The 24,301-nt window shown below is 44.3% G+C and overlaps 1 protein-coding gene across 3 annotated transcripts in view; it reads right to left on the reverse strand.

Moving 5' to 3' along the window:
• Positions 1 to 391: 391 nt before the first annotated feature.
• The window catches only part of CSPP1 (centrosome and spindle pole associated protein 1), a 102,623-nt gene continuing 78,713 nt past the window's right edge, over positions 392 to 24,301 (reverse strand). For all 3 annotated transcript variants that reach the window (XM_044293030.1, XM_044293029.1, XM_044293028.1), the window contains 7 exons: positions 23,189 to 23,331; positions 8,224 to 8,367; positions 7,438 to 7,481; positions 7,167 to 7,230; positions 2,417 to 2,526; positions 1,016 to 1,169; positions 392 to 849 (listed from right to left, as the gene is read on the reverse strand). In XM_044293030.1, the coding sequence (XP_044148965.1) occupies positions 626 to 849; positions 1,016 to 1,169; positions 2,417 to 2,526; positions 7,167 to 7,230; positions 7,438 to 7,481; positions 8,224 to 8,367; positions 23,189 to 23,331 (883 nt within the window). In that variant the 3' untranslated portion in view covers positions 392 to 625. The remainder of the gene's footprint in view (positions 850 to 1,015; positions 1,170 to 2,416; positions 2,527 to 7,166; positions 7,231 to 7,437; positions 7,482 to 8,223; positions 8,368 to 23,188; positions 23,332 to 24,301) is intronic.

Raw genomic sequence — 24,301 nt, forward strand, 5'->3', positions numbered from 1 at the left:
CAGAATTGTTATTACATGGGGAATGGAAGCAGTTAATAAAACAGACATGTCGAGGGGGGACAGGTCTTCAAGCTGTATATTAGAAGCAGCTGGAGAGTTGCACATACATCTATGCCTTATGGCGTTGAGCACATCTACTATAATTATAATGCTTAAGATGGTTGCGTGCTGCAGTTAAGACATCTACACTACATCACTGCCTGGTTGAAGGATGAATTAAAAACATTAAAAAAGAAACAAACAATAAAAAAAGAAATCTAGAATAAAAAATGCCATGCTCTAAAGTATATATGCTATATAGCAGCCTTAGATGAAACTGAAATTATTTCTGTTCTACAGTTTGCCCTATAAAACTGGCAACACGGAAATATCGGTCAGACTAGTATCATAGTTCAAGTGTCTGTAGGTAACATTTATTATCAGCCACAAAATGTGAAAAGTGCTATAGTGATCAACATTCAATCTATTGGAAAGGCACATAAAGGGCTGTGCTGAAAGGTCAAATCTGAAACTGGAAATTCTAATTCCAAAATGTTCTCTTATCCACCCACAATAAAGGGTGAAAAATAATGTTGGAAATGAAAAACAAGCTCTTCAAATCACCAATGGTTCTGTCCAATGACCATTACCCATGAGCAGTGGACAGGCCCTGCCAGTTGAAGGTTAAGGCATTTTCATTGTTATCATGGCTCATCTGTCCAGTCATGAACCTCTTAAGTGTCTCCGATGTGCCTGGACGCATCCATGGATCTGTTGCAACTGTGTCCACAGAGTGAGGTCTGTCACCAGGCTTGGTAGGAAACGGTTTCAGAAGGTCCTCTGCATTTCCAAAACCATCTGGATTATCATCTTGAGGACATAAAAGTACATGATTAGCAACCAAAGAAACAATGCAGCCAAATCTTAAGAACAGGTTTTGAATCTAGAGACCCTTCTTCCACACATGACAATATAATCATAATGTTAGTTATGGACAGTGGACATCTGGACACTGCTGTGCGTTCTTGGACCTTACCTATGCTGACCATGCTTCTCTGGAAGTTACTTAATCTTCTGAGACGCTCATCATTTCTGGTCCGCAGTTCATCTACATTGAAGCTAGCAGCAGAGTTCAATGAGTAACGGTCTGGTTGATTTAAGGGGATGGGAGGCACAGGAGGAACATCATTCTGTGGACACATATATAGTCGTTAAAAACTCATCAGATAACCTGGAGCAATGAATCAGTAATTTATGGAGGATTTTAACTTTGGCATCCAACCAGGAGACCGCTACAGATGTGACAGCAGAGGGGAGAGGGCCTGTGCACCACCTGTCTGAGCCTGAAGCACTGCAGCCTGCAGGATCGCCCCTGGAGCACTTGCAGAAGTGCCACTCCCCGACGTTCCGAGATCCCATAGCTTTCTACTGGGCATGCGCGGGATCTCGGAACGTCGGGGACAGCAGAAGCCGCCCAGCGAAGTGAAGTGGCGGTTGGGGCGCTGCTGGCTGGGCACAAGTGAAGCTGAAACACCGCCCCTTGGGCAGAAAGAAGAGCGATTACAACAGGTTATAAAACATGAGTTTGCTGTATTTATTAGGTGGACAGGGGTTATACTTTTATGTTTTTATTACACATTAGAAGACCTGTGATATATATATATATATATATATATATATATATATATATATAATTATGCTTATTGGGCCTGTCAGTGTCCCTTTAATTACATGAATTTATATGGTTTTTTTTTTTTATTAGAAACTCAACACCAAAACTTAATAAAATTTTCTTTAACTTTTCTAGTTTAGGTATTTAAAAGTTCATTTATTATATAACATTAATGTCCATTAGGTGAGATTTCCGTCTATCTCAAGAACTGGGGTTCCCTGCCACCGCTGCTATGAACGGACTATTGGCCCGTATCTGTTCATTCACTTCTATGGGGGCTCCAAAAATAGCCAAACTTGTTTACTCAGCTTTTTCCAGACACCAACAGAAGAGAATGGAGAGAGTTGTGTATGTGCAGCCACCGCAAAAAGGGGGTCTAAAGCCTTATGTCAAACACAATGTGGTTTAGTTTAGCTGTGGTTGGGCTACAGATCAATTTCTCTCTGCTTTATAAAACCTCACAGAACTGCTAACAAAGAACATTAGTGACCACAATGCTCCTTCTAGGGTGCTGTCAGTCACAGCTGAAGCTGTTCTTCAGGCATAGTCCTCACATGTCAGCTTCTAGGACCCCAGCAAAAATAATAGAATGGAGGATGGGGAAGGCCTGGTTTTTACTGCAGCCACATAGTGTCCGGGATTTGAGTTAGACTTTAAATAGACTGGTAATGTTAGTATCTTTTAGACCTTTTTGGTAAGATTAATGAAGTTTTTTTTTGTTAACTCTTTGTTTACAAGTTATAAATACAAGTAACGTTAGCGTACATCATAGTCCAAGACCTTATTCTTGTGCCTCCTGCGCTCTCTGGCTGAAGGTAATTCTTCTGGATCAGGGAATCGATCAAAGAATGCGTTATATGGTTCTCCATTTTCACCTTAAAAAGAAAGATTACTCAATAGTAATACCAAATAATATACTTGTACATTGTAGAACTGCATGACTAAGAAAGGCTAAATGTCATGCCCGATATCCCGGCACACCATCGTACTGCTGAAACTAGAAACAGATAAAAATTCTAGAAAAGACAGTCTTCTATGAATACTGGGTTAAAAAAAAAAATCTCCAAGAAGTGGTGTCCCTTTAAGATTTAGACAGTGTAAAATGAGACTAGACAGTCTATAGATCTTCCAAAATAGTCAAAGTAGCTTGTTTTGGCTGATAAATTTGGTGCATCTTTAGAAGGGAACATGTTCGACAAAGTGTGTCCCTAGGCCAAATTAAAGGGGGGGGGGGGGGATTTGCTCTGCAAAGTGAGTGAATAAAATTGATACTCATGTTGTATGTGTGGGACTGCAAGTCCCAGCTGTAAAGTACAATGACGTTGCTGATGCACACAGGATCTTCCCCCTATCTATTCTTGTGCAATGCTCTGCAGACACTTCCTCACAGCCAGCAGAAGAGTACAAGGAGAGAACTCCTCCAGTCTTTGTCAGGTGAGGAGGGAAGATCCTGTGCACAGCATTCGGCTCTTCAGTGCCTGGAGAAAAGGAGACCCTGCTGCTGCTCAGTGGTACGGTGTTCTGACACTGTCCAGGGCGCGTCTTCAGGGTTGGAGGCCCAGGGCTATTGCCCACTATTCCCCACCTAACACCAGCCCTGATCTTTAGACAAGTTTACACCACCTATTAGTTGGGACACTTTGTGCCATAATTTTGCATCAAAATTTTGGTGCATTTTTGGCAAACGGAGCCACATCTTAAGCTACACCTCTTTCCCGTTAAAGGGAACCTGTCACCAGGATTTTGTGTATAGAGCTAAGGACATGGGTTGCTAGATGTCCGCTAGCACATCCGCAATACCCAGTCCCCATAGCTCTGTGTGCTTTTATTGTGTAAAGAAAAACGATTGTATACATATGCAAATTAACCTGCGATGAGTCCTGTACGTGAGATGAGTCAGGGACAGGACTCATCTCAGGTTAATTTGCATATGTATCAAATCGTTTTTTTACACAATAAAAGCACACAGAGCTATGGGGACTGGGTATTGCGGATGTGCTAGCGGCCATCTAGCAACCCATGTCCCCAGCTCTATGCGCAAAATCCTGGTGACCGGTTCCCTTTAAGCCATTTTTTGGGGGGGCACAAATTAATGCAAACTTATCTTAGTAAAGTGTGTTAAAGAGAATCTATCACCAGGAAGTTCCCTGTTAAACCAAGCACAATGGGGGAGAGTTATCAAAACTGGTGTAATGGAATAGCAACCAATCAGATTCTACCTTTCATTTTTCAGAGCTCCTTTTGAAAACAACAGGTGTAATCTGATTGGTTGCTTGTAGGGCTAGCTCAGCTGGATGTAATGATATTTTTCACTTACATATCCATTGCTTCATTCTGCAGATCACCAGATGAACGCTGCATACTCAATCATCATTCCTGGAGAGCAGGTCATGCTAGCTAAATGGCACTTTTCTGCCCAAGAACAATCATTTTGTATGGGGACGAGTGATAGCAGCAGCGATTGCTCGCCCTCATACTGTGGAGGTGATCTTGGCATGTAAATGCAGCACTACACCTTCACTTAAAGGGATTCTTCAGGAATGATTTAAAATAGCTGCCAGCAACCTGTGCTAGAATGTGAGGACTGGTTGCCTTAAAGGGAACCTGTCACCTCCTAAAAACATCCCAAGCCGGCAGCAGTACCTGAGAGTAGCCAGCAGCATGTGTGTAACAATCATTTTCTTCCTGCAGGTAGTTGAAGCAAAAGCTGTAAAAACTTTCTTTAATCCCCTGCCGGCGCGCTTCTCTAGTTAGGCTCGAAGACGCGGAGGTAGCGGCCTCCTTGCTTCAAGTCACGGTGAAGGAGAAAATATATAGTATAATGCCGCCTGATTATACCAGACACTACATTCCCAAATCTTATGTGTGTGTACACATTCCTAAGGTGGGGGGTAGAATTACTTGGTTGAGGGGCTATAGACTAGATGAAGCAAGCATGGGTAATGAATAACAGATGTTGGCCAAGAAGAACATGAAGCAAGCACGCATTGTCCATGCAAGGAGATGTCCAATGGGGTTGTAGAGTTTAACCTATCCAATGAGGATAAGACAAGTATGTGAAGTTTAGGGGGGTTATGTGTATAAGATGAGTGTGGGCCTCTCCCCCTTTGAGCATTTTTCTTTGTGCGATTGAAGCGGTTAATGCTCCCGGCTAGCCGCAATAAACCTTATTCTTCCTGAAGAATGCGTTTTCTGAGTGGTTTTCCACAACAACGGTAACCACGCCCCCTTCCCTGCCCCTTCGCTGTGATTGACAGCTGACAGTTAAGCAAAGCCAGCCAAACTGTCGTGCATAAACGCTGTCAATCACAGCGAAGGGGCAGGGAAGGGGGCGTGGTTACTGTGACTTGAAGCAAGGAGGTCGCTGCCTCCGTGACTTCAAGCCTGACCAGAGAAGCACGCTGGCGGCAGGGGATTAAAGAAAGTTTTTACAGCTTTTGCTTCAACTACCTGCAGGAAGAAAATGATAGTTACACACATGCTGCTGGCTACTCTCAGGTACTGCTGCCAGCTTGGGATGTTGCATATTTAGTTGGAGTGCCCTGCTATCAAGGCTTTTATGGACCAAATCTTGCACATATATGGCAGGTACTTGAGGAAATACCACCCTGAAGCCTCATTTACACGTCAGTGATTTCCATCAGTGATTGTGAGCCAAAACCAGGATTGGAGCTTCCACAGAAATAAGGTATAATGAAAAAATCTGCTCCTGTTCTGTGTTTAGAGCCGCACCTGGTTTTGGCTAAAAATCACTGATGGAAATCACTGATCGAACACTGACGTGTGAATGAGGCATAATACACGCTTCTCTAAGCATTCTATGTCGTCATCTCATGGCGGATTCCTAGGCATTGGTGGAGGTGCCCTCGCTCTGTGAATAGGCTGCAGAGGTCCATGTATAATATGTAGCACTTCAGCCACCTGTGGCACATGCAAGTCCACACCGGGAGCTCTGCTAACCCAGCACTGACAGTCTTTCAAACTTGCAGGCTTCTGTGTTCTTTTTACCAAATTTTTACACCAATTTTTTTCTTTGTGTTTCTAGCCATGGCAACGTGCACCTGCGCATTGGGCACTTTTTACCTCATTGTGCCAATATTGTATGTAAGTGAGCAATAGAAGTCATACTCACATACAAGTTGCTGGTACTTAATTCCAGTATAAAATGGCACTTCATGAGGGAAGCTGACAGACATCACACCTGCTCCCCTCCACGTGATGTTTTGGGAGAACATGCCCCCTTACTCATGTGACCTCCGCAGAGGTCCATGACATAAAAAAATGGGGAAACTACTTGCAGAGGCCCATGATCACTCCTCTGCTTTTGTGGCTCTCTGGACCTCGTGGACTCCCCAGAGTCTCCTCAATCAGCTGTAGGGGGTACCTGCCAATTGGTTAGGCTATCTCTAACATGTTAAATGAGAGCTAGCTCCATACTCTGGTGTGACCATTCCTTACAATTCCTTTCTATAAATGTATGTGTACGTGTGTTTGGGTATGTAAGTACATACAGGCATATATATAGGGTTTTTTTTTATTCCTCCTTTTGTTTATTATCCTCTTACCCTCTCCTTTAATCTCCCCCTCTAGTCTTCTAGCCACATCATCTCCAACCTTGTTTCAACTAACTTTCTGCTAAGGTGTTGCACAGTTACTTATTGACATGACATGGCTTCGTAGGGAAGCCGTAAAGAGCACGCTCATGAAGTTGGCTAGATTTTGCTTGGCAATTTTATGCCTTGGCTTCTGACAACAATTTCATAATGCTTACTGGCTGTTTACGCTTTACTTTATGATAATATATTATATTGTTCTTTTCTGCCTTTGTATGTGTTATGTTTTGAAAAATAAAACCAGATTAAATATATAAGTGCACTAAGGATATGCCCCCATTGTCTTATAGGTGCAGGTCCCACCGCTGGGACCCGCACCTATATCGAGAACGGAGCCCCGCAAGTGAAGGAGGGTGTACTGTGCATGCGCAGCCACCCTCCATTCATTTTCCGTCTGCGCAATAGAAATAAAAGGGAGCGGGGGCCGCGCATGCACCGTAAGCTCCCATTCACTTCTATGGGGAGCCAGCTAGGTGGTGGCCAGACCGTAGTCCTCCAGCCACCACCTTGCAGGGCTCCGTTATCTATATAGGTGCGGGTCCCAGCGGTGGGACCTGCACCTATAATACAATGGGGGCATATCCTAGCGATATGATCCCCATTGTCTATGATGAGACAACCCCTTTAAGTACTTTTTCTCCAGAATGATGCAATAGATTGCTAAGCGATAGGTATCCTTACATTCAGCTGAGCAAGTCCTACAAATCATTGTGCCTGGCTTATCAGTGAATTTTCTGGTGACGGACTACCTTTAAAACCACATACGGTAGTATTAGACTTCGCTCACACTGCAGATATTCATGCTGTATATTAATTTACCAGGACAGATATCGGTAAATAATTGTTCCAACCAAAAATGCACAAATGTGTGACATACACATAGGTGAAATACTTCTTATTACCTATGAAGGCACTCTCAGATTCCAGCAGTGAGGTCTTCATTAGGTCCTTTGATGGATTGCTGAGCTGTGGTCAGAAAAAAGCATTATTTTTTTAAATGAACTAAATGCACTCAGCACTCGCCAGTTTTCCCAGTAAACCAGACAGTTACAACTATAAGAAGCTTCAATTATTGGCTGACTTCATGGTGTTTAGGATTTGAATCATATAAACCTGTACAACGGTCAGAAGTCACTGGCATATTCAAGATTTATGAAGAGCGCAGTTACTTACCATTCCTGGGCGGTGGAGGCTGCGTGCAGGGACTGGTCCAAACTCTATATTATAGTTCAGAATAGAGATATATTATATTATATATTAATATACTGATATATTATTAGATAGAAGCATTTTTGTTCATCACATTGGACCATGTCCGATCAGAGGAATATTCAACATTATTTGGGACAACTAACAAAGCTAGAATACACTGGCATAAACAGACTCTGTGATATCTCATCCTCGCACTAGAGCGGTGCATCATTATAAGGATTATACAATTATAAAGAATTTAAATATCAAATGACTTCAAGTTGCCACAAATCTTAAATAGCCAGTGTTTCCCTGAATGATATTCCTCCTGTCCCCCATAAACATGCATGAATGGCTTGGTTGAGTGTGCATGTGTTCTCCAATGGAGAGGAGAGAATATGCTGCTATCAGACATATCTGAGTATCCAACATCTAATGTGTTTGAGACACCTCAAACACATTAGATCAGGGATGCTCAACCATCCAGCTGTTGCAAAACTACAACTCTGAGCATGCCCTAATAGCTATAGGCTGTCCAGGTATGCTGGGAGTTGTAGTTTTGCAACAGCTGGAGGGCCGCAGGTTGGGCATCCCTGCATTAGATGGTTGACCAGTCCCACCAAAATCTTCAAGTTCAGCTGACATTGATCTAATGAATTTATCTTAACATTAGTAAGGGGTGACTTTTACTATAGGTGTCCAAAGGTTTATGAGAAGGCCGGTGTTTTTGAACTCATCCAGCTTCTCATATGAAACAACCCCCCTTACCATCTGGCATCACTGCTCTCCTCTTTATCTTGTTCATGTTTTTCTGCTGCTCCCTCAGCAATGCCTGTTGCTGGATCTCTAGCGTCTGATCATCCTTTGGAGGGTCAGGAAACATGATCCTAACACCTTCGCGCGTGTCAGTATCTGGATGAAAAGAGCAATTCATTTTAGCATAAGCCAAATTCATATTTGCTACGGCTTCAGAGAAATCTTGTCAAGCTTAAAGAAGTCTAAATTTATTATATGATCCCCCTTCCTGAGCTTAGGCTATGAGGACAATAGCTCTGAGGAGAGGCGTCACGCTTAAAGGAATGTGTCTTCAGAAAATGACCTATTGTTTAAAGCATGTTTTTATATGAAACTTATTTTTTTTGAACTTTTGGTGATTTTTTATTTTATTTCCCAAGACAATGTGTGCTGTCCGTTTCCATTGTTCCGTTCCGCATGTCTGATTAAATATAAAACTTGTCCTATTCTTTTCCGCAAAAATCGGATCCTGGTACAATACAAAGTCAATGGTTCCGCAAAAAACGGATGACATTCGTATGTCATTACGTATGTCATCCGTTTTATGCGGAATCCGTTCCTGGAAATTAAATCCTGCCCACAGAAAATCACATTCACTTTTTTTTTTCAAAGAAATCCAAACAACTTTACTTGCTTTGTGAAATTTATACATGTTTCCATTTTTTGCGGATCCGCAAAAAACGGATGACATACGGAAACATTTTCAGGAACAACGGATCCGCAAAAAACGGACCGAAATTCGGGATATAGAAAAATACTGACGTGTGAATGTAGCCTAAGGCTGTAATGTAACAAAACACAAAAAAAAAGTCCAGGTGGTGGTGAATACTTTTGCAAAGCACTGTATACAGAAGTGATACCGGTTATAAGATAATGCTGATGATCATGTGATGGCTACTGAAAAGTTACCTGTACTGAACAGGAAGGTTAAACAGAATATTAAAGGGGTTCTCACTTCAGCAAGTGGCATTGATCATGTACTGTAGATAAATACAAGGCAGTTACTAATGTATTATGATTGTACATATTGCCTTCTTTACTGGCTGGATTATTTTTTCCATCACAGTATACACTGCTCAATTCCATGGTTACGACCACCCTGCACTCCATCAGTGGTGGCCGTGCTTGCACACTATAGGAAAAAGCTCCGGCCTCTTTGGTGGTCACGACTGTGGGAGCTCACATAGGCCAGTGCTTTTTCCTATAGTTTGCAAGTACGACTACTGCTGACGGATTTCAGGGTGGTCGTAACCATGGAAACGAGCAGTGTATAATGTAATAGAAAAGTGAACCCAGCCAGCAAAGGAAGCAATATGGATACTAACAATGCATTGGTAAGTTGCTTGTATTAACTTTCTCAACATAATAAATGCTATTTCCTGTAGTGAGACAACCCCTTTAAGTCTAGTGGCCAGTGCAAAAACTGCAATTTTTTTAATATACACAGTAACAAGTAAAATAAAAACAAAAACCACCAAAAGCTAAAAAAAAATGTGTAACATAAAAATGTGATTTAAACAGCAAATCATTTTGTGATGACACATTCTCTTTAAAGTAGGGGTAGGCAACCTCCAGCACTCCAGCTGTTGTGAAACTACAACTCTCAGCATGCATACTTGCTCTGCTATTCTAAGAACTCACATAGAAATGAATCAAGCATGCTGGGAATTGTAGTTTCACAACAGCTGGAGTGCCAGAGGTTGCTGATCTTTGCTTTAAAGGGAACCTGTCATCAACTTTATGCTGCCCATACTAACGGGAAAATAAAAGTAGAGACAGATGAGTTGATTTTAGCGGTCTGCCTTTCTTAAGTTAAAAGTAAGTGGTTGCCGAGAACCAACATCACAATCATTGCAGACCGGGCCCGGAAAAGAGTCACGTCCACCTGAGAAGAGTCCTGGTTATTCATGAATTCCTGCTCTCCTGCCACCTGCTGATGGCTGACAGTCTTCTACCTAGTTTTCTCCCTTTCTCTCTAGGAGAGAACTGCCAATCATCAGCAGATGGTGAGAGAGCAGGAGATTAGGAATAACCAGGACTCTTCTCAGGTAGATGTGACTCTTTTCAAGGCCCAGGCTGCAATGATTATGATGCTGGTTCTCGGCAACCACCTACTTTTAGCTCATGAGTGACACACCGCTGACATCAGCATTTCTGTCACTATTTTATGCTGCCCTCAGTGAGCCTTTACTGCATTTTGACACGAAACAAAATTCTGTCCCATCCCTTTTCTTTCCAGAACCTGAGCAAAAACATAACAAAAACATAATTCGACAAGACTGTTGCAGAAATCTGGAAAACCCTTGAAGAATGACAAAAACTGTGTTTTTAGTTTTCTGCTCCTTCTTTTCTATTGTGCACTATAATTGGTGCTGTTCACTTTCCACCCACTAGAAGAGTTTGGGTAAACATTTAAGGTCATATCTACTAATCATTACATTGTATTGTATCACATATTAAAGGTATCAATACTGAAGGGTAATGCTCTTGGGCCACAATGCCAAATCTATACCAATGCTACCACCTAAACCACCAAAGACATCACCTTGAAAAAGATCTATATGTGCAGTTGAAACAAGAAGACACATATTTAATCAGTAAATTTGTATTGGTTTTTTATATATTATAAGGTTACATTTCATGTCTTTAATTTAACAATTGATCAGTAAACAGAACTTCTAGAACAGTTTCTTTATATTATCGTTGAGTGGAGTGGAGAATAATTTGTCGTTATAACATCTGGTTTTCAGTTGTTATTAATTCATGTATAGCCATTACAAAAAGACACACGTGTACCGTATTTTTCGCCGTATAAGACGCACCTAGGAGGATAATAAGAAAATAATATTTTACATTACACCACAGGTCAGACCAGCAATCAGACCCCCAATGTTAATGAGACCTCAGATCAGACCCCCATGTCAGCCATCAGCACAAATAGAAAAATAAATAAAAAGGAGATTTTTGTATAACTTACCAGTAAAATCTCTTTCTCGCTCTTCATTGGGGGACACAGAGACCTTGGGTATAGCTATGTCCTCTAGGAGGCGTTGACACTAGATAAAGCTGTTAGCTCCTCCCCTGGTAGCTATACCCCCTCCAGCCTGGAGAGAGAGCTTCAGTTTGTGAGAAGCAGTAGGAGAAGCAAGCTAATAAAAAACACAGAACACCAACCATGGCAAGGACCCAACAGGCTCAAACCATCAACTGCCACAACTGTGACCAAACAACAATACTGGGTGGGTGCTGTGTCCCCCAATGAAGAGCGAGAAAGAGATTTTACTGGTAAGTTATACAAAAATCTCCTTTTCTCGCCCATATTCATTGGGGGACACAGAGACCTTGGGACGTCCAAGAGCAGTCCACAAGGGGGGGGAAAGAAAACACAGACCCATGGAGCCATCGCCCCTGCAGGCAACAGAAAACTGCTGCCTGCAAGACCAAGCTTCCAGAGGCGGTGCCCGCCGATGCATAAGTATGCACTTGGCAAATATTTGTGAATGAGCGGAGGAGGGCAGTAGCCGCCCCGCACAACTGCGGCTGAACCTTGAACCATCCGAGCCCAAGAGCGCTAACCCCTCTGGTGAAAGGAGCCGCAACACTGAAGGGTGGAACCCTGCCCCGGGGACAGAAGTTCAAACAAATGCAGACGTGCAATTGACACCCTGGAGGCCGCCAATGTTATGCGAGGACCCTCCGGAAAGCACGTACGCCGGAAGGAACTGGAGGCTGACAAATAAACAGTCAGAGCCCTGACAACGGCCAAACGACCCAACACCTGTTCCTGAGGGTGTGAAGGGGAGGTACGCAGTGATAGAAGGCCAGATTCTTCATTGAGATGAAAATCAGAGATCACCGTCGGGAGAAAGGAAGAACGGCCCCAGGGAAGCTCCTACCCCTGGCAAAACCAGGACAGGTTCAAGGGGAGAATTCCGGAGTGCTAAAAAGACCAAGGTCTGATCCCAAGGCGGTAAAAGGAGGACGGCATGGAGGAACCGTACGGCTATTCCCAGTAGGAAGGAATTGAGGACCCTGGGTGGGTCAGAGGACGCTGGAAGGCCACACAGTGCCGAACCTACCCAGCTAAGAACCAAAGCCCAAGCAAAAAACCCCGGATCCACCCCTGCTAAGGGGAAGCGCTCCACGGAAACGGAAGTGGTCCACCAATGTCCCCCCGAGCCGACCAGGTGTGACGGGAGACTGAGAAGCTGCCTGAATGAGGCATGCCCAACCGCAAGCCAGGAATCAACACATTGGATAGTCAAAGGTAGTGACGATATGAGAATCATTGACGGAAGAACTCCGTTAGCGACCGTGTATCGACGGTGTAGCAAAACCGCTTGACGGAAGCAAACAACCAAACCAAGATTAGAGAAAAACTTCTGCCTTAAGGAGGAAGAAGAGAAGGGGTGTCCCGTTCCAGGAACAAAACTCCATCAACAGACGCGACAGCACCCCCGCACATCCTGGCGTGGGGAGTCTCATAGTCTAGTCACGGAATGCGTAGCGAAAAGGCATGACTACATCGGACAGACATGCCGACACCAGTCAAGTATCGAGAGGTAGAGGTACACACCGGTAGCGCGCCCAGGACCAACGGTAGGAGTCACCTGTAGAAGGAGGAGTACAGGAACGCCACAGGCCAACAGTCGGTCCGGAACGAGACCGAAAGAAAAAGAAAAAAACCACAGAACCAAAAACCCTGCATCACATAGATGAGGGGGAGTAGCAACAGAGGAACCACCAAGGTTTGCGGAATGGCCGTGAACCCCGAGCCAGAGAAGGAAGAACGGAAAGAGAAGGGGGAAGGACGAAGTCCGTTCCCCATCCGAGACTAGCAGTATACAGAAGTAGCCACCGGATGAAGCAGGGATGCCATACCCCGCCAAGGAGGAGCCTATGCAGCGTACGCCACCGAATACGGAGACAGAAGAATCCGTCAACTGACGAAGGAGCCGTACAGGAGGAGCCAGATTACGCAATGGCTACTACAGGACCCCCATACCGTAGAGGAATCCGGTAGAAGCCACGGTACCATACCGCCCCAGGGAAGGAGAGCTAACTTTAAACGCTCCACCCGGGAAGGGCGCTGAACAGGAACAACTGCCCAGCAAGCGTCAGGGTAGAACCCCTACCTGATAGAATGCCCCACTGTAGCGACTGCGAACGCTAGTACCCGCACAGGCTGAATAGGCTGCAAAGCTAAACCAGAGTGCCAACCCAAACACTTCCCACATCAGGAATGGTGGAAGAGAGTAAGGAGTCAGTGTAACACTTGGCCCGTCGGCACGCAAACCAGATATGTGCAATGGTGTACGCACCACTACTGATGCGGACAACACCGTTCCCGATTGGGACAATGGAAACCCATAGAGATGGGAGCCCCTAGGACACAAGTGGGTTTGGGCAGGAGTTATAATCCTGCCCAAAACCAGCTCCAAGGAACACAATGAGGAATAGCCACGTATGCACTGGCGGAACTCATATAGTACTAGAGTAAGTGTACCGAGCACCGTCAAGTACCGACTGTCGCCACGCCCCCAATGAAATAAGCGCAGGCACCTAGAGCCGTGGAATTGCAGAATCTGAAGATGTACAGATACTCCCCCTCTAGTGATCACTAGCGAAAGAGGGTAAGGCAAGTAGTAAGAACAATGACGCGCAACACTCCGCCTAAGGAAGGATAGTGCGACAGTCGGACCGTATCCAAACTGGTGCCACAGGCAGACACCCCACCAGAAGGGGGGTTAATATCCACGGTGAAAACTAGTGCATATGGCAATCCTGTACCCTATGGGAGAGCAATTAGCACCCGAGACAGGAGGTAATGGATACAGTACCCCTTGTGACCAGTGAGAATGGAATCGCTCCACCAATGGAAGGAGCTAATGAACACGGCAGGTACAGAACCCAGTGGAGGTACAATTCCGCCACCTACAGAAGGGGGAATGCACTGAAAATAGTGTTATTGTACCTAGTCCACCCATGGCAGGGGACAAAGTATAAAGGTGAACACCGTATCGTAGTGGTGCAACTATACCGCCTAAGGAAGGGGGTAATGCCCCCGACAAGTGCCACTGGCCACCGTAGACGCAACCTAAGGAGATTGATTCGGATTCACGTCAAGGCCCGAATCAGTGATTCTCCTCACCCCCCACTTCGGGCGGACCCACTCCCGTGAGAGAGGGTGCACCCGAGCGTGACCCTGGGAGGAAGGGAGGGGGTGTGGAGATATCGAGGAGAAGTCGACCTGCTGTGGTCCGCTTGCGCGCAGGTATATGCATTAGAAAATCGCCCCTAGCAGTCGCGGACTGCGCAGTTGGGGCTTATCAACCAAACTACCTGGGGGTGGATTGGGAACAGAGGTCCCGTATACAAAAGGAACCCGCGGAAAATGATCAACCCAACAACCCTAGAGGGTGGATTGGGAATTTCCAGTCTTTTCCCCCCACTGGAATCGCGCAGGTGGGGAATTATCAACCAAACGACCCCATGGGGTGGATTGGGAATTCCAGAGGTTCTCCACAGTATGGCTCAGGTAGAGAATATCGACCAAACGGCACCGGAGGATGGATTGGGATCCCGCAGAGATCCTTAACTGAATTGCGCAGGTGGAGAATTACGGGAATACTTCAGCTGTCCTCCTGTGAGTTGCGAAGGTGGAGAGTTATCAACCAAACGACCCCAGAGGGTGGAATGGGAATTCCAGAGGTTCTCCGCTGTATTGAGCAGGCGGAGAATTATCAACCAAACAACCCCGGAGGGTGGATTAGGAATTGTGGAGGCTCTCCGCTGTATCGAACAGGTAGAGAACTACCAACCAAACGACCCCGGAGGGTGGAATGGGAATTCCAGAGGTTCTCCACTGTATTGAGCCGGTGGAGAATTATCAACCAAACGACCCCGGAGGGTGAATTGGGAATTGCGGAGGCTCTCCACTGTATTGAACAGGTGGAGAATTATCAACCAAACTACCCCGGAGGGTGGAATGGGAGTTCCAGAGGCTCTCCGCTGTATTGAGCAGGTGGAGAATCATGACCAATGACCCCGGAGGGTGGATTGGTAACTGCAGCGGTCCTCAACTGCATTGCACCGGTGGAAAGAATCAACCAAGCTTCCCCTGAGGGTGGGTTGGGAACTGTCAGAGGTCCTCCACTGGACTACGCAGGTGGAGGATTATCAACCAAACGGCCCAGAGGGCGGAGTGGGAAACTACGGTAAGAGAGGTCGTCACATGTCCGGGGCAGGACACGGGCCCATTTTTGTGCCGCACAGTCAGAGTGGACATGACTGAGGGGAGTAGGGCCTGAATGGAGGTAGACATTTATTTCCAGCTTCATTTAACCTCTTTTTTTTTTTTTTTTTTTTTTAAACTGGTCTGCCTAGCCTCAAGTGGATAAGAGGCAGGAAGGGGTTAACAGTGCAATAAGCAATTTTATGTTTCCCAGGCCATCCAACCCCTGATAATCCGGAGCTGGCCCAACAGAAGTGGCTGGCCGGAAAGGGTTAACCAATAACGACATTAGGTCCAGGGGCGGTGCTGATGGGGGCGGGGCAGCGGCAGCTAGGCGGGAAGAATTCGCGCCAGCCCGCCACCCTCCCCCTCTGAGTCGCGGCCTAGCAGGTCGCGAAACCAGGGCCTAAAGTACCGATGCACAGCCACCCCGGACCCTCCCCCTCTGTACTGAAGTCAGCCGGAGGGTGGAGGGACCCGGAGCGGAGCGCGACACACATCCCGCCTGAGAAGCCGCACCGCGGCCGGGATGACAACAGGGGAAGGAAGCCTATAGGCCCCAAGAGAAGCCGGGGCCTAAATTTGCAGCGGCGCCCGGAGGACCGGGATGTTCACCCCGCGGCCGGAATCGTGACAGCTGGAGGTCCATGTTAAGTAAGTGCCCCTCGGCGCGAGACTACCGCAAGGGGTCAGATGTCCGCGAACAGCCAGGGGCGTTAACCCTTTCGGAGCTGCGTGCGTGACGCCTGCTCCCGAAAGAGTAAATTAAAGGATACTGCAGCCAGTGGAGACGGACTGCGCCCAGTCTTTTGCCGGAGGTGCCCGGGGAGAAGATACATTAACCCTCTAAGAGCCGGAAACAGTCGGCCTAGAGGGCAAGTGAAAGGGGGACCGCGTGTCGCATGGCGCCCGCCGGATTAACCCCTTCTCTCTTTTAGGGGTCTTGTCATAGTTGATTAAAGCCCCCTGGCCGTTAACCATAGGGCGACCCAGACTGTCAAAGATGGAGGGAGGGGGAAGAGGTCTTCATACTCACCTAGTCCCATGTACTCACCTCTCTCATCCTCTTCTCTTCACCCTCCCGAAGTGGACCCTCAAGGTCACCTTTTCCAGCAGGGTCACCTCCTCAGCAGCTGGCACCGGAGTGGCAGGCGTCTGGTATGGCGGGAGGGTCTTCTCTTTGGCGGACCTAGGTGACCCCTTGGCTGGCGGGATGCAGGGGAGCGAGGCTGCCCTGATCCACTTTGTCTTCTGTGGGGGAGGCAGCAGTGCGGAATCGGCACTGGCGCAACTCGACCCCGGGAGAACAGGGAGGCGAGGCGACCACTGTTGTCCCATCTGAAAAGGAAGGAAAAAAATAAAATCTTCAGGAGATCCCTGCAGAGCAGGGAGGTCTTGCCTCCTATTGACACTAGAGAAAACTGAAGCTCTCTCTCCAGGCTGGAGGGGGTATAGCTACCAGGGGAGGAGCTAACAGCTTTATCTAGTGTCAACGCCTCCTAGAGGACATAGCTATACCCAAGGTCTCTGTGTCCCCCAATGAATATGGGCGAGAAAATAACTTACCACTCCTGCTCCTGGACGCCACCGCTCCTCAGCACCAGCGTGCGCTCTCTTCTTTCTGGTTCTCGGCTGTCAGCTGTGAAGGCTGCGCACAGTGAGGTCACATGGTGCACAGCTCTGCACAGCAGACAGCCAAGAGGTGGACCAGGAAGCGATGAGTACAGACCCTTCACCGCTTCCTGGTCCTAATGAAGCAATTCCAAAATGGAAGTGCTTCATTAGTATTCGCCCCATGAGACGCAGGGGCGTTTTCCGGTATACGGTATATGTGCATATACACATACACACTCGTGAATATCCCACATACATATACATACATTAACTACAAATAAGTATATAAGTTATAAATCACTCAAGTGATATTAAAATTAATAAGAGGGATAGGGGGGTAGGTTGGACATGTCGATATGAGTTAATGAATAGTTAATAACATTGATAAATATTGATATCAACATGTGCTCAGGCATTAAGTAACATAACTAAATAACAGTTCGAATATATGCGCATATGTGTAAAAACGCACACCCACATCCACACACATGTATTTATACATATTCAAAAAATCCATCTTAGATTGTCCACATATATGCATGCACACATGCCCATATATACACACATCTAGACATATATATCTATATATAATACGCACAATATATTTGTAAAGACAATAGTGTACATGCGTACACATTATGTGCACACACCCACATATATATTTATCTTAAATATTTAAGGATTAGTTATTATATATTTTTATAATATAGATATAACACGTAAATAATATCAACATTAGTCTGGAAAAATATCTATGATTAAGGGAAGATCAGTTTGGTATGGTACTTAGATAGTTCGGGTTCCATAAAGATCAATATTTTTCAGTTTTTCTCAAAGATAGTAAATATGATGTAAACTTAATTTCCATACTGTATGCGTGTGAGACCGATGTCCATACTTCTGAGATCCTTTTCAATTTTTGTGCTATGAGGCTTCTTGCGGCTAGTATTATATGGGATCCTACTGTTTTGGCATGTTGTGGAATAAGTTGATTTGGTAGAAAACATAAGGGTAAGTCTGGAGATGGTTGAAAGTTCATATGTAGCATCTTGTTTAGTTTTTCAAATACCGTTTTCCAAAATGTTTGAATTCTTGGGCATGACCACCATAGATGTAGATAGGTTCCTTGAGCTCCACAATTTTTCCAGCATAGATCAGAGTAGCTGGGGTCAATGTGGTTTAGCTTTACTGGTGTTAGAAGCCATCTCAGAAGTATTTCTCGTGAGAGTTCACATTCCTTTAAATATTTCATTAGTCCAGTTAAACGCAGATCTCCAGTTTTTGGAGGAATAGGTTGTTCCCAGGTCTCTTTCCAATAGTAGTAGATATTTATTCTTTAGATTATTTTCAATGTTATTAATATCAGCATAGAAGTTATAAATACCTTTCGTTATAGGATTTTGAGTAGAGAAAAATGTAAACGCAGATTTAGGAAAAATTGGGTCGTTACATCAGATTTGGGGAAAAGAATGTCCGATTCTTAAATATTTGTAGAAGTCTGTTTTAGGTTATTTGGGTCGGTTAAGTCTTTAATTTTTTTTAATTCAGTTTTTTTCCCAGTTGGAAAGATTGATATCTGGACAGATTGTTTTGATTTATCCAATAGGAAATTAGTGTATATTAATTTTGTTAGATATAGGATATTTATTGACATAGATTTTCCCAGATGGTTTGTGTGGCCTTTATACTTAATATGGATTTGTGTTGTTCCTTTTTTGTGGATTAATTGTTTTAAGTATAGTAATGGGGTCTGATTTTAAAAATTCTCTTCTATTTGAGCCCAGTGCCTTTTTTCAGTTTCTGAGACATTGCCTCGTTCCACAGTAAGGCTACTTTCACACTTGCGGCAGTGTGATCCGGAGCGCAGTTCCGTCGTCGGAACTGCCTGCCGGATCAGCCGATCTGCCGCTGACTGAAAGCATTTATGAGACGCATCCGGATGCGGATCCGTCTCACAAATGCATTGCAAGGACGGATCCGTCTCTCCGCTTGTCATGCGGACCGACGGATCCGTCTTGTACATGTTTTCACATTTTTACTGATCTGCGCATGCGCAAGCCGGAACGACGGATCCGGCATTCCGGTATTCTGAATGCCGGATCCGGCACTATAACATTCCTATGGGAAAAAATGCTGAATCCGGCGTTCAGGCAAGTCTTCCGTTTTTTTCGCTGGAGAGAAAACCGTAGCATGCTGCTGTTTTCTCTTTTGCCTGATCAGTCAAAACGACTGAACTGAAGACATCCTGATGCAAACTGAACGGATTACTCTCCATTCAGAATGCATGGGGATAAAACTGATCAGTTCTTTTCCGGTATAGAGCCCCTGTGACGGAACTCTACGCCGGAAAAGAAAAACGCAAGTGTGAAAGTAGCCTTAGAAACGTTTAGTGGGACAATTTAGGCCTTTAGCATTAATAGAGGTAATGGTTATAGTCATATTTATTTATTTTTTCTTAAAAAATAAATAAACAAAAAGGGAATAGATTTACCTTTTTATATATTGTATGTATCTTCAATTAGTGTGTGTAGTGGTGTATATCTACTTATCTTGCAGGACAGTATATTGAGTGTTCGTGTTGAGTATGGGCATGTCCAACCATAGGGAATTATTATCTTAAAATATAATGAGAAATATTACATAACATAAGAATAAATGCAAATATAAACGGTTATAGTTTATATTACCTATAGTAGGCATATAATCTGTGTGGCGGAGAGATCAGGTTGGGCGGATTAGTGCCATTTGGTGGTGTTATTAGATTGGTTAGTTGCAATGTTTTAGGAGTGATTTCCTCTTTCCGACTATCTTCCATTCTTGTTTAATTTTTTGGGGGGTTATGTTTTGGGCTGGTGTTTGTTTGAAAGCCTGCGTTAGGTTCCATTGTTGTAGTAGCTGTCCCCTTCTTCTTGGTTTCTTATTATATATGTAGTATCTTCTTTTTTTTAAGGGAAGCCCCATTTGTATCCGATTTCGTTCTCCCGGAGAACACTGGTGATGTTAGACAGATCTTTTCTTGCTAGAAGATCCAGAAAAATTTTGATATGGCTCAGGTAGGGCTTTCCTTCTTCTGTTTTCCTGTACAAGTTGATCTTTTATGTGGTAAAATGTATTCTAGTTAGCACATCTCTTGGAGCGTTTGGAGGCGCAGATTTAGATTTGGGTATCTGGTGTGCTCGATCAATTATGAGTAGCATATTGTCACGTGTAGGTAGAATCGATTTCAGAAGTTGTTGTACGTAGTTTTCTAAATTGGGGGGGGGGGGGTCAACTTCTTCAGGTATTCCTCTTATCTTTACATTATTTCTGCACGATCTGTCTTCTAGATCTGTAATTTTTTCCTTCAGCCATTTTATCTCAGAATTTGTATTGTTGTATGCGTCTGTTAGGTCGTTATGGGCGGTGATAAATTCCTCCATTTTGTTTTCTATGTGGGAGGTACGCGAGCATAGAGTTAGCATTTCTTTCAGTATGTTTTCTATAATGGGTTGTTTGTTTAGCGACATATCATGGCTTGGAGAGTATTTTGAGGAGTTTTGGGAGGGTATATTGTGTTTTCTTCCAGGTTCGTTGGTGTTCGTAGGGGTTTGAAGAGAAAAGGTTAGTATCCTTTAGTTTTTTTTCTCTTTCTAATTTATTATCTGGGGTAGAAGTGTGGTTTTAGGGATAATAGCCGATTTGTTTGGAGTTAATATCGGCATTTTACTGTTACTGCTGCCCCCCGCTGGATTCATTAATAACAGCCATTGTTAGGCTGTTTTGTGAGGGACCGGTGCCATCTTGTGGAGAGTTCGTTGCTGTGACTAACTCTGAAATGCGGCGCGGTACCCGCTCACTTTTCTTCCCCTTCGACATCACAGGAGACCGGGAGTCAGTAAGTATATTAAAGTACTTATTTTGTGTATATTTGTTCGTTTTGGCTCATCCACGGAGATGACGGGTTAAGCGGCCATATTGTCACATGACCAAGCTCCGCCCCCACCAGAAGACCTATATAAAAAGACACATATGCATGTTTTTCTCAATATCTGACATTTAACCTTTCCTGTTTTTGGTCAGATACGAATATCATAATTATTATTTGCCAAATGCCAGAATAATATGAGAGAGAGAGAGAGAGAATGTAGAAAGTAATAAAAATTCCATAAAACCAAGTCAAAAGTTTACATGAATTTCATTAATATTTGGTACCATTGCCCTTAAACTGTATGACTTGGATCAAATGTTTTGGACATCCTTCCACAAGCTTCTTACAATAGTTGGTTGGAATTTGGGCCCATTCCTCCTGACAAAACTAGTGTAACTGAGCCATGCTTGTTGGTCGCCTTGCTCGCACCTGCCTTTTCAGCTTTGCTCATAGATTTTCAATAGAATTGAGATCAAGGCTTTGTGATGGCCACTCCAAAACATTGACTTTGTTATCCTTAAAGGGAACCTGTCACCAGGTTTTTGTGCATAGAGCTGGGGACATGGGCTGCTAGATGGCCGCTAGCACATCCACAATACTCAGTCCCCATAGCTCTGTGTGCTTTTATTGTGGGGAAAAAAAACGATTTGATACATATGCAAATTAACCTGAGATTAGTCCTGTCCCTGACTCATCTCACATACGGGACTCATCTCGGGTTAATTTGCATATGTATCAAATCGTTTTTTTTAAAGCAATAAAAGCACACAGAGTTATGGGGACTGGGTATTGTGGATGTCCTAGCGGCCATCTAGCAACCCATGTCCTCAGCTCTATACACAAAATCCCGGTGACAGGTTCCCTTTAAGCCACTTTGTAACCAGTTCAGCAGTATGCTTCAGGTCATTGTCTATTTGGAAGACCCATTTCCGCCCAAGCTTTAACTTTCTGGCTAATGTCTTGAGATGTTGCTTCAGTATTTCCACATAATCTTCTTTCCTCATGATGCCATCTATTTTGTGCAGTGCATCAGTCCCTCCTGCAGCAATACAACCCCACAACATGATGCTGCCACCCCCGTCTTTCATAGTTGGGATGGTGTTCTTAAGCTTCCAAGCTTCTCCCTTTTTCCGCCAAACGTAACGAAAAAGTTCAATTTTAATTTCGTCAGACCACAGGACATGTCTCCAAAAATGTAGGTCTTTGTTCCTGTGTGCATTTGCAAACATTAAACTGGCTTTTTTAGGTTTCTTTTGGAGTAATGACTTCTTCCTGGCAGAGTGACCTTTCAGCCCATGTTGGTACAGTACTCGTTTCACTGTGGATATTGACACAATCTTACCAGCTTCCACCATCATCTTCACAAGGCCTTTTGCTTTTGTTCTTGGCCTTATATTCACATGTCGGACCAAAGCACGTTAATCTCTGGGACACAGAACCCGTCCCCTTCCTGAGCGGTATGATGGCTGGACATTCCCATCTTGTTTGTACTTGCGTATAATGGTACAGATGAACGAGGCACCTTCAGGTATCTTGAAATTGCCCCCGAGGTTGTGCAAGTCCACAATTCTCTTCCTGATATCTTGGCTGATTTCTTTACAGTTTCCCATGATGCTACACAAAGAAGCAGTGTGTTTCAGGTGTTCATTTAAATACATCCACAGATGTGTCTCTAATTAACTCAGATGTTGCCAACAAACCTAACAGAAGCTTCCAAACACATGACATCATCATATGGGCAGTCCAGAATTGTTTAAAGGCATAGTAATATAAGTGTATGCAAACTTTTGACATTGCAGAAAGTAATAAAAATGCCTTTAAAACATTCTCTGTCTCATATTATTCTGGCATTTAGCAAATAATAATTATGGTAATCCTAATTGACCAAAAACAGGAAAGGTTCATTCAGATTTTATGTCAGATATTGAGAAAAACATGCGTATGTGTCTTTTTATATAGTGTACAGTATGTAAACTTCTGGTTTCAACTGTACTTCAAAACTGAAGAGCTGATTAGCAAGTCTGTCTATTGCTGGGCCGCTGCTATGGACGTTATACATTAATATATACATCTAACAACCTCATCAAAAGAACAAAAATAAAATATGGATTGTAATTTAAATATTCTGCATTAGTCAAAGTGAGGGTAAATGGATGTGTGGATGTCTGCTGTGTTGTACTTACCCCTGTACTTAAGGTCATTGAACTCTCTGATGTTCTGAATATTCACACTATCCAGGCCCTTTAAAGACGGCCTCCTTACAGTTGCTTGAAGCTTCTGTCTGGCCAGGTCAAAGACATCCGCTGAACTCCTCTCCCTTCTTCTTCTGAAATATGAAGTGAATATATTGTGACACAAGTTCACATGTTAAAAAAAAAAAAAGCACTAGCAAATGTATTTCTATGTGCAGAAAGTCCCATGACAACACACAAAAGCTGGAATGTTGTACAAAACCATTATCAAAGGTAACCTTGGAATTTAGGTTTAGTAGGATTAAAGGGACACCGACAGGCCCAATTAGCATATTTAGGTCTTATAAAGGTCTTATAAAGTCTATAAAAATCATCTAAGTATCCCCCCTGTCCACCTTATAAATACCGAAATATAAAGTTTTATAACTTGCTTGTCCGGTCACCAATCTGCCCAAGGGGCGGCGTTTAATCTCAAAATGCGCCCAGCCAGCCGCTCCCAACTGCCGTTCTGAAGCCCCGCCCAGCTCATCAATACTCATTTCGCTGGGCGGCGGCTACAACTCTCCCGACTCAACTGGTCGGCGCATGCGCATAAAGCAGGGGCTGCAGCGCTCTGTACGCAGGCGCGATCTGACCTCGGCCGGGCGCATGCGCTGAAGATTGGACAGAGGACGTGCCCAGAGGATTGAATGGGCCGTGCGCAGGATCTTGACGCCGGAGAGTTGTAGCCGCCGCCCAGCGAAGTGAATATTGATGAGCTGGGCGGGGCTTCAGAACGGCAGTTGGGAGCAGCTGGCTGGGCGCATTTTGACATGAAACGCCGCCCCTTGGGCAGATTTGTGACCGGACAAGCAGGTTATAAAACTTTATATTTCGGTATTTATAAGGTGGACAGGGGGGGATACTTAGATGATTTTAATAGGACTTTATAAGACCTGTACTGACATATATATACCTAAATATGCTAATTGTGCCTGTCAGTGTCCCTTTAAGGAAAAGACCAAAAAGCAACTCCAAAATCCTTTCATTTCCACCACCATCCCATGTTTGCAGAAAGGGCAATACATACGATAAGGGAAGCCAAAACGCATATCCCTAGTTTCC

Source organism: Bufo gargarizans, chromosome 5 (genome assembly GCF_014858855.1).
Source record: "Bufo gargarizans isolate SCDJY-AF-19 chromosome 5, ASM1485885v1, whole genome shotgun sequence".
Lineage (NCBI taxonomy): Eukaryota > Metazoa > Chordata > Amphibia > Anura > Bufonidae > Bufo > Bufo gargarizans.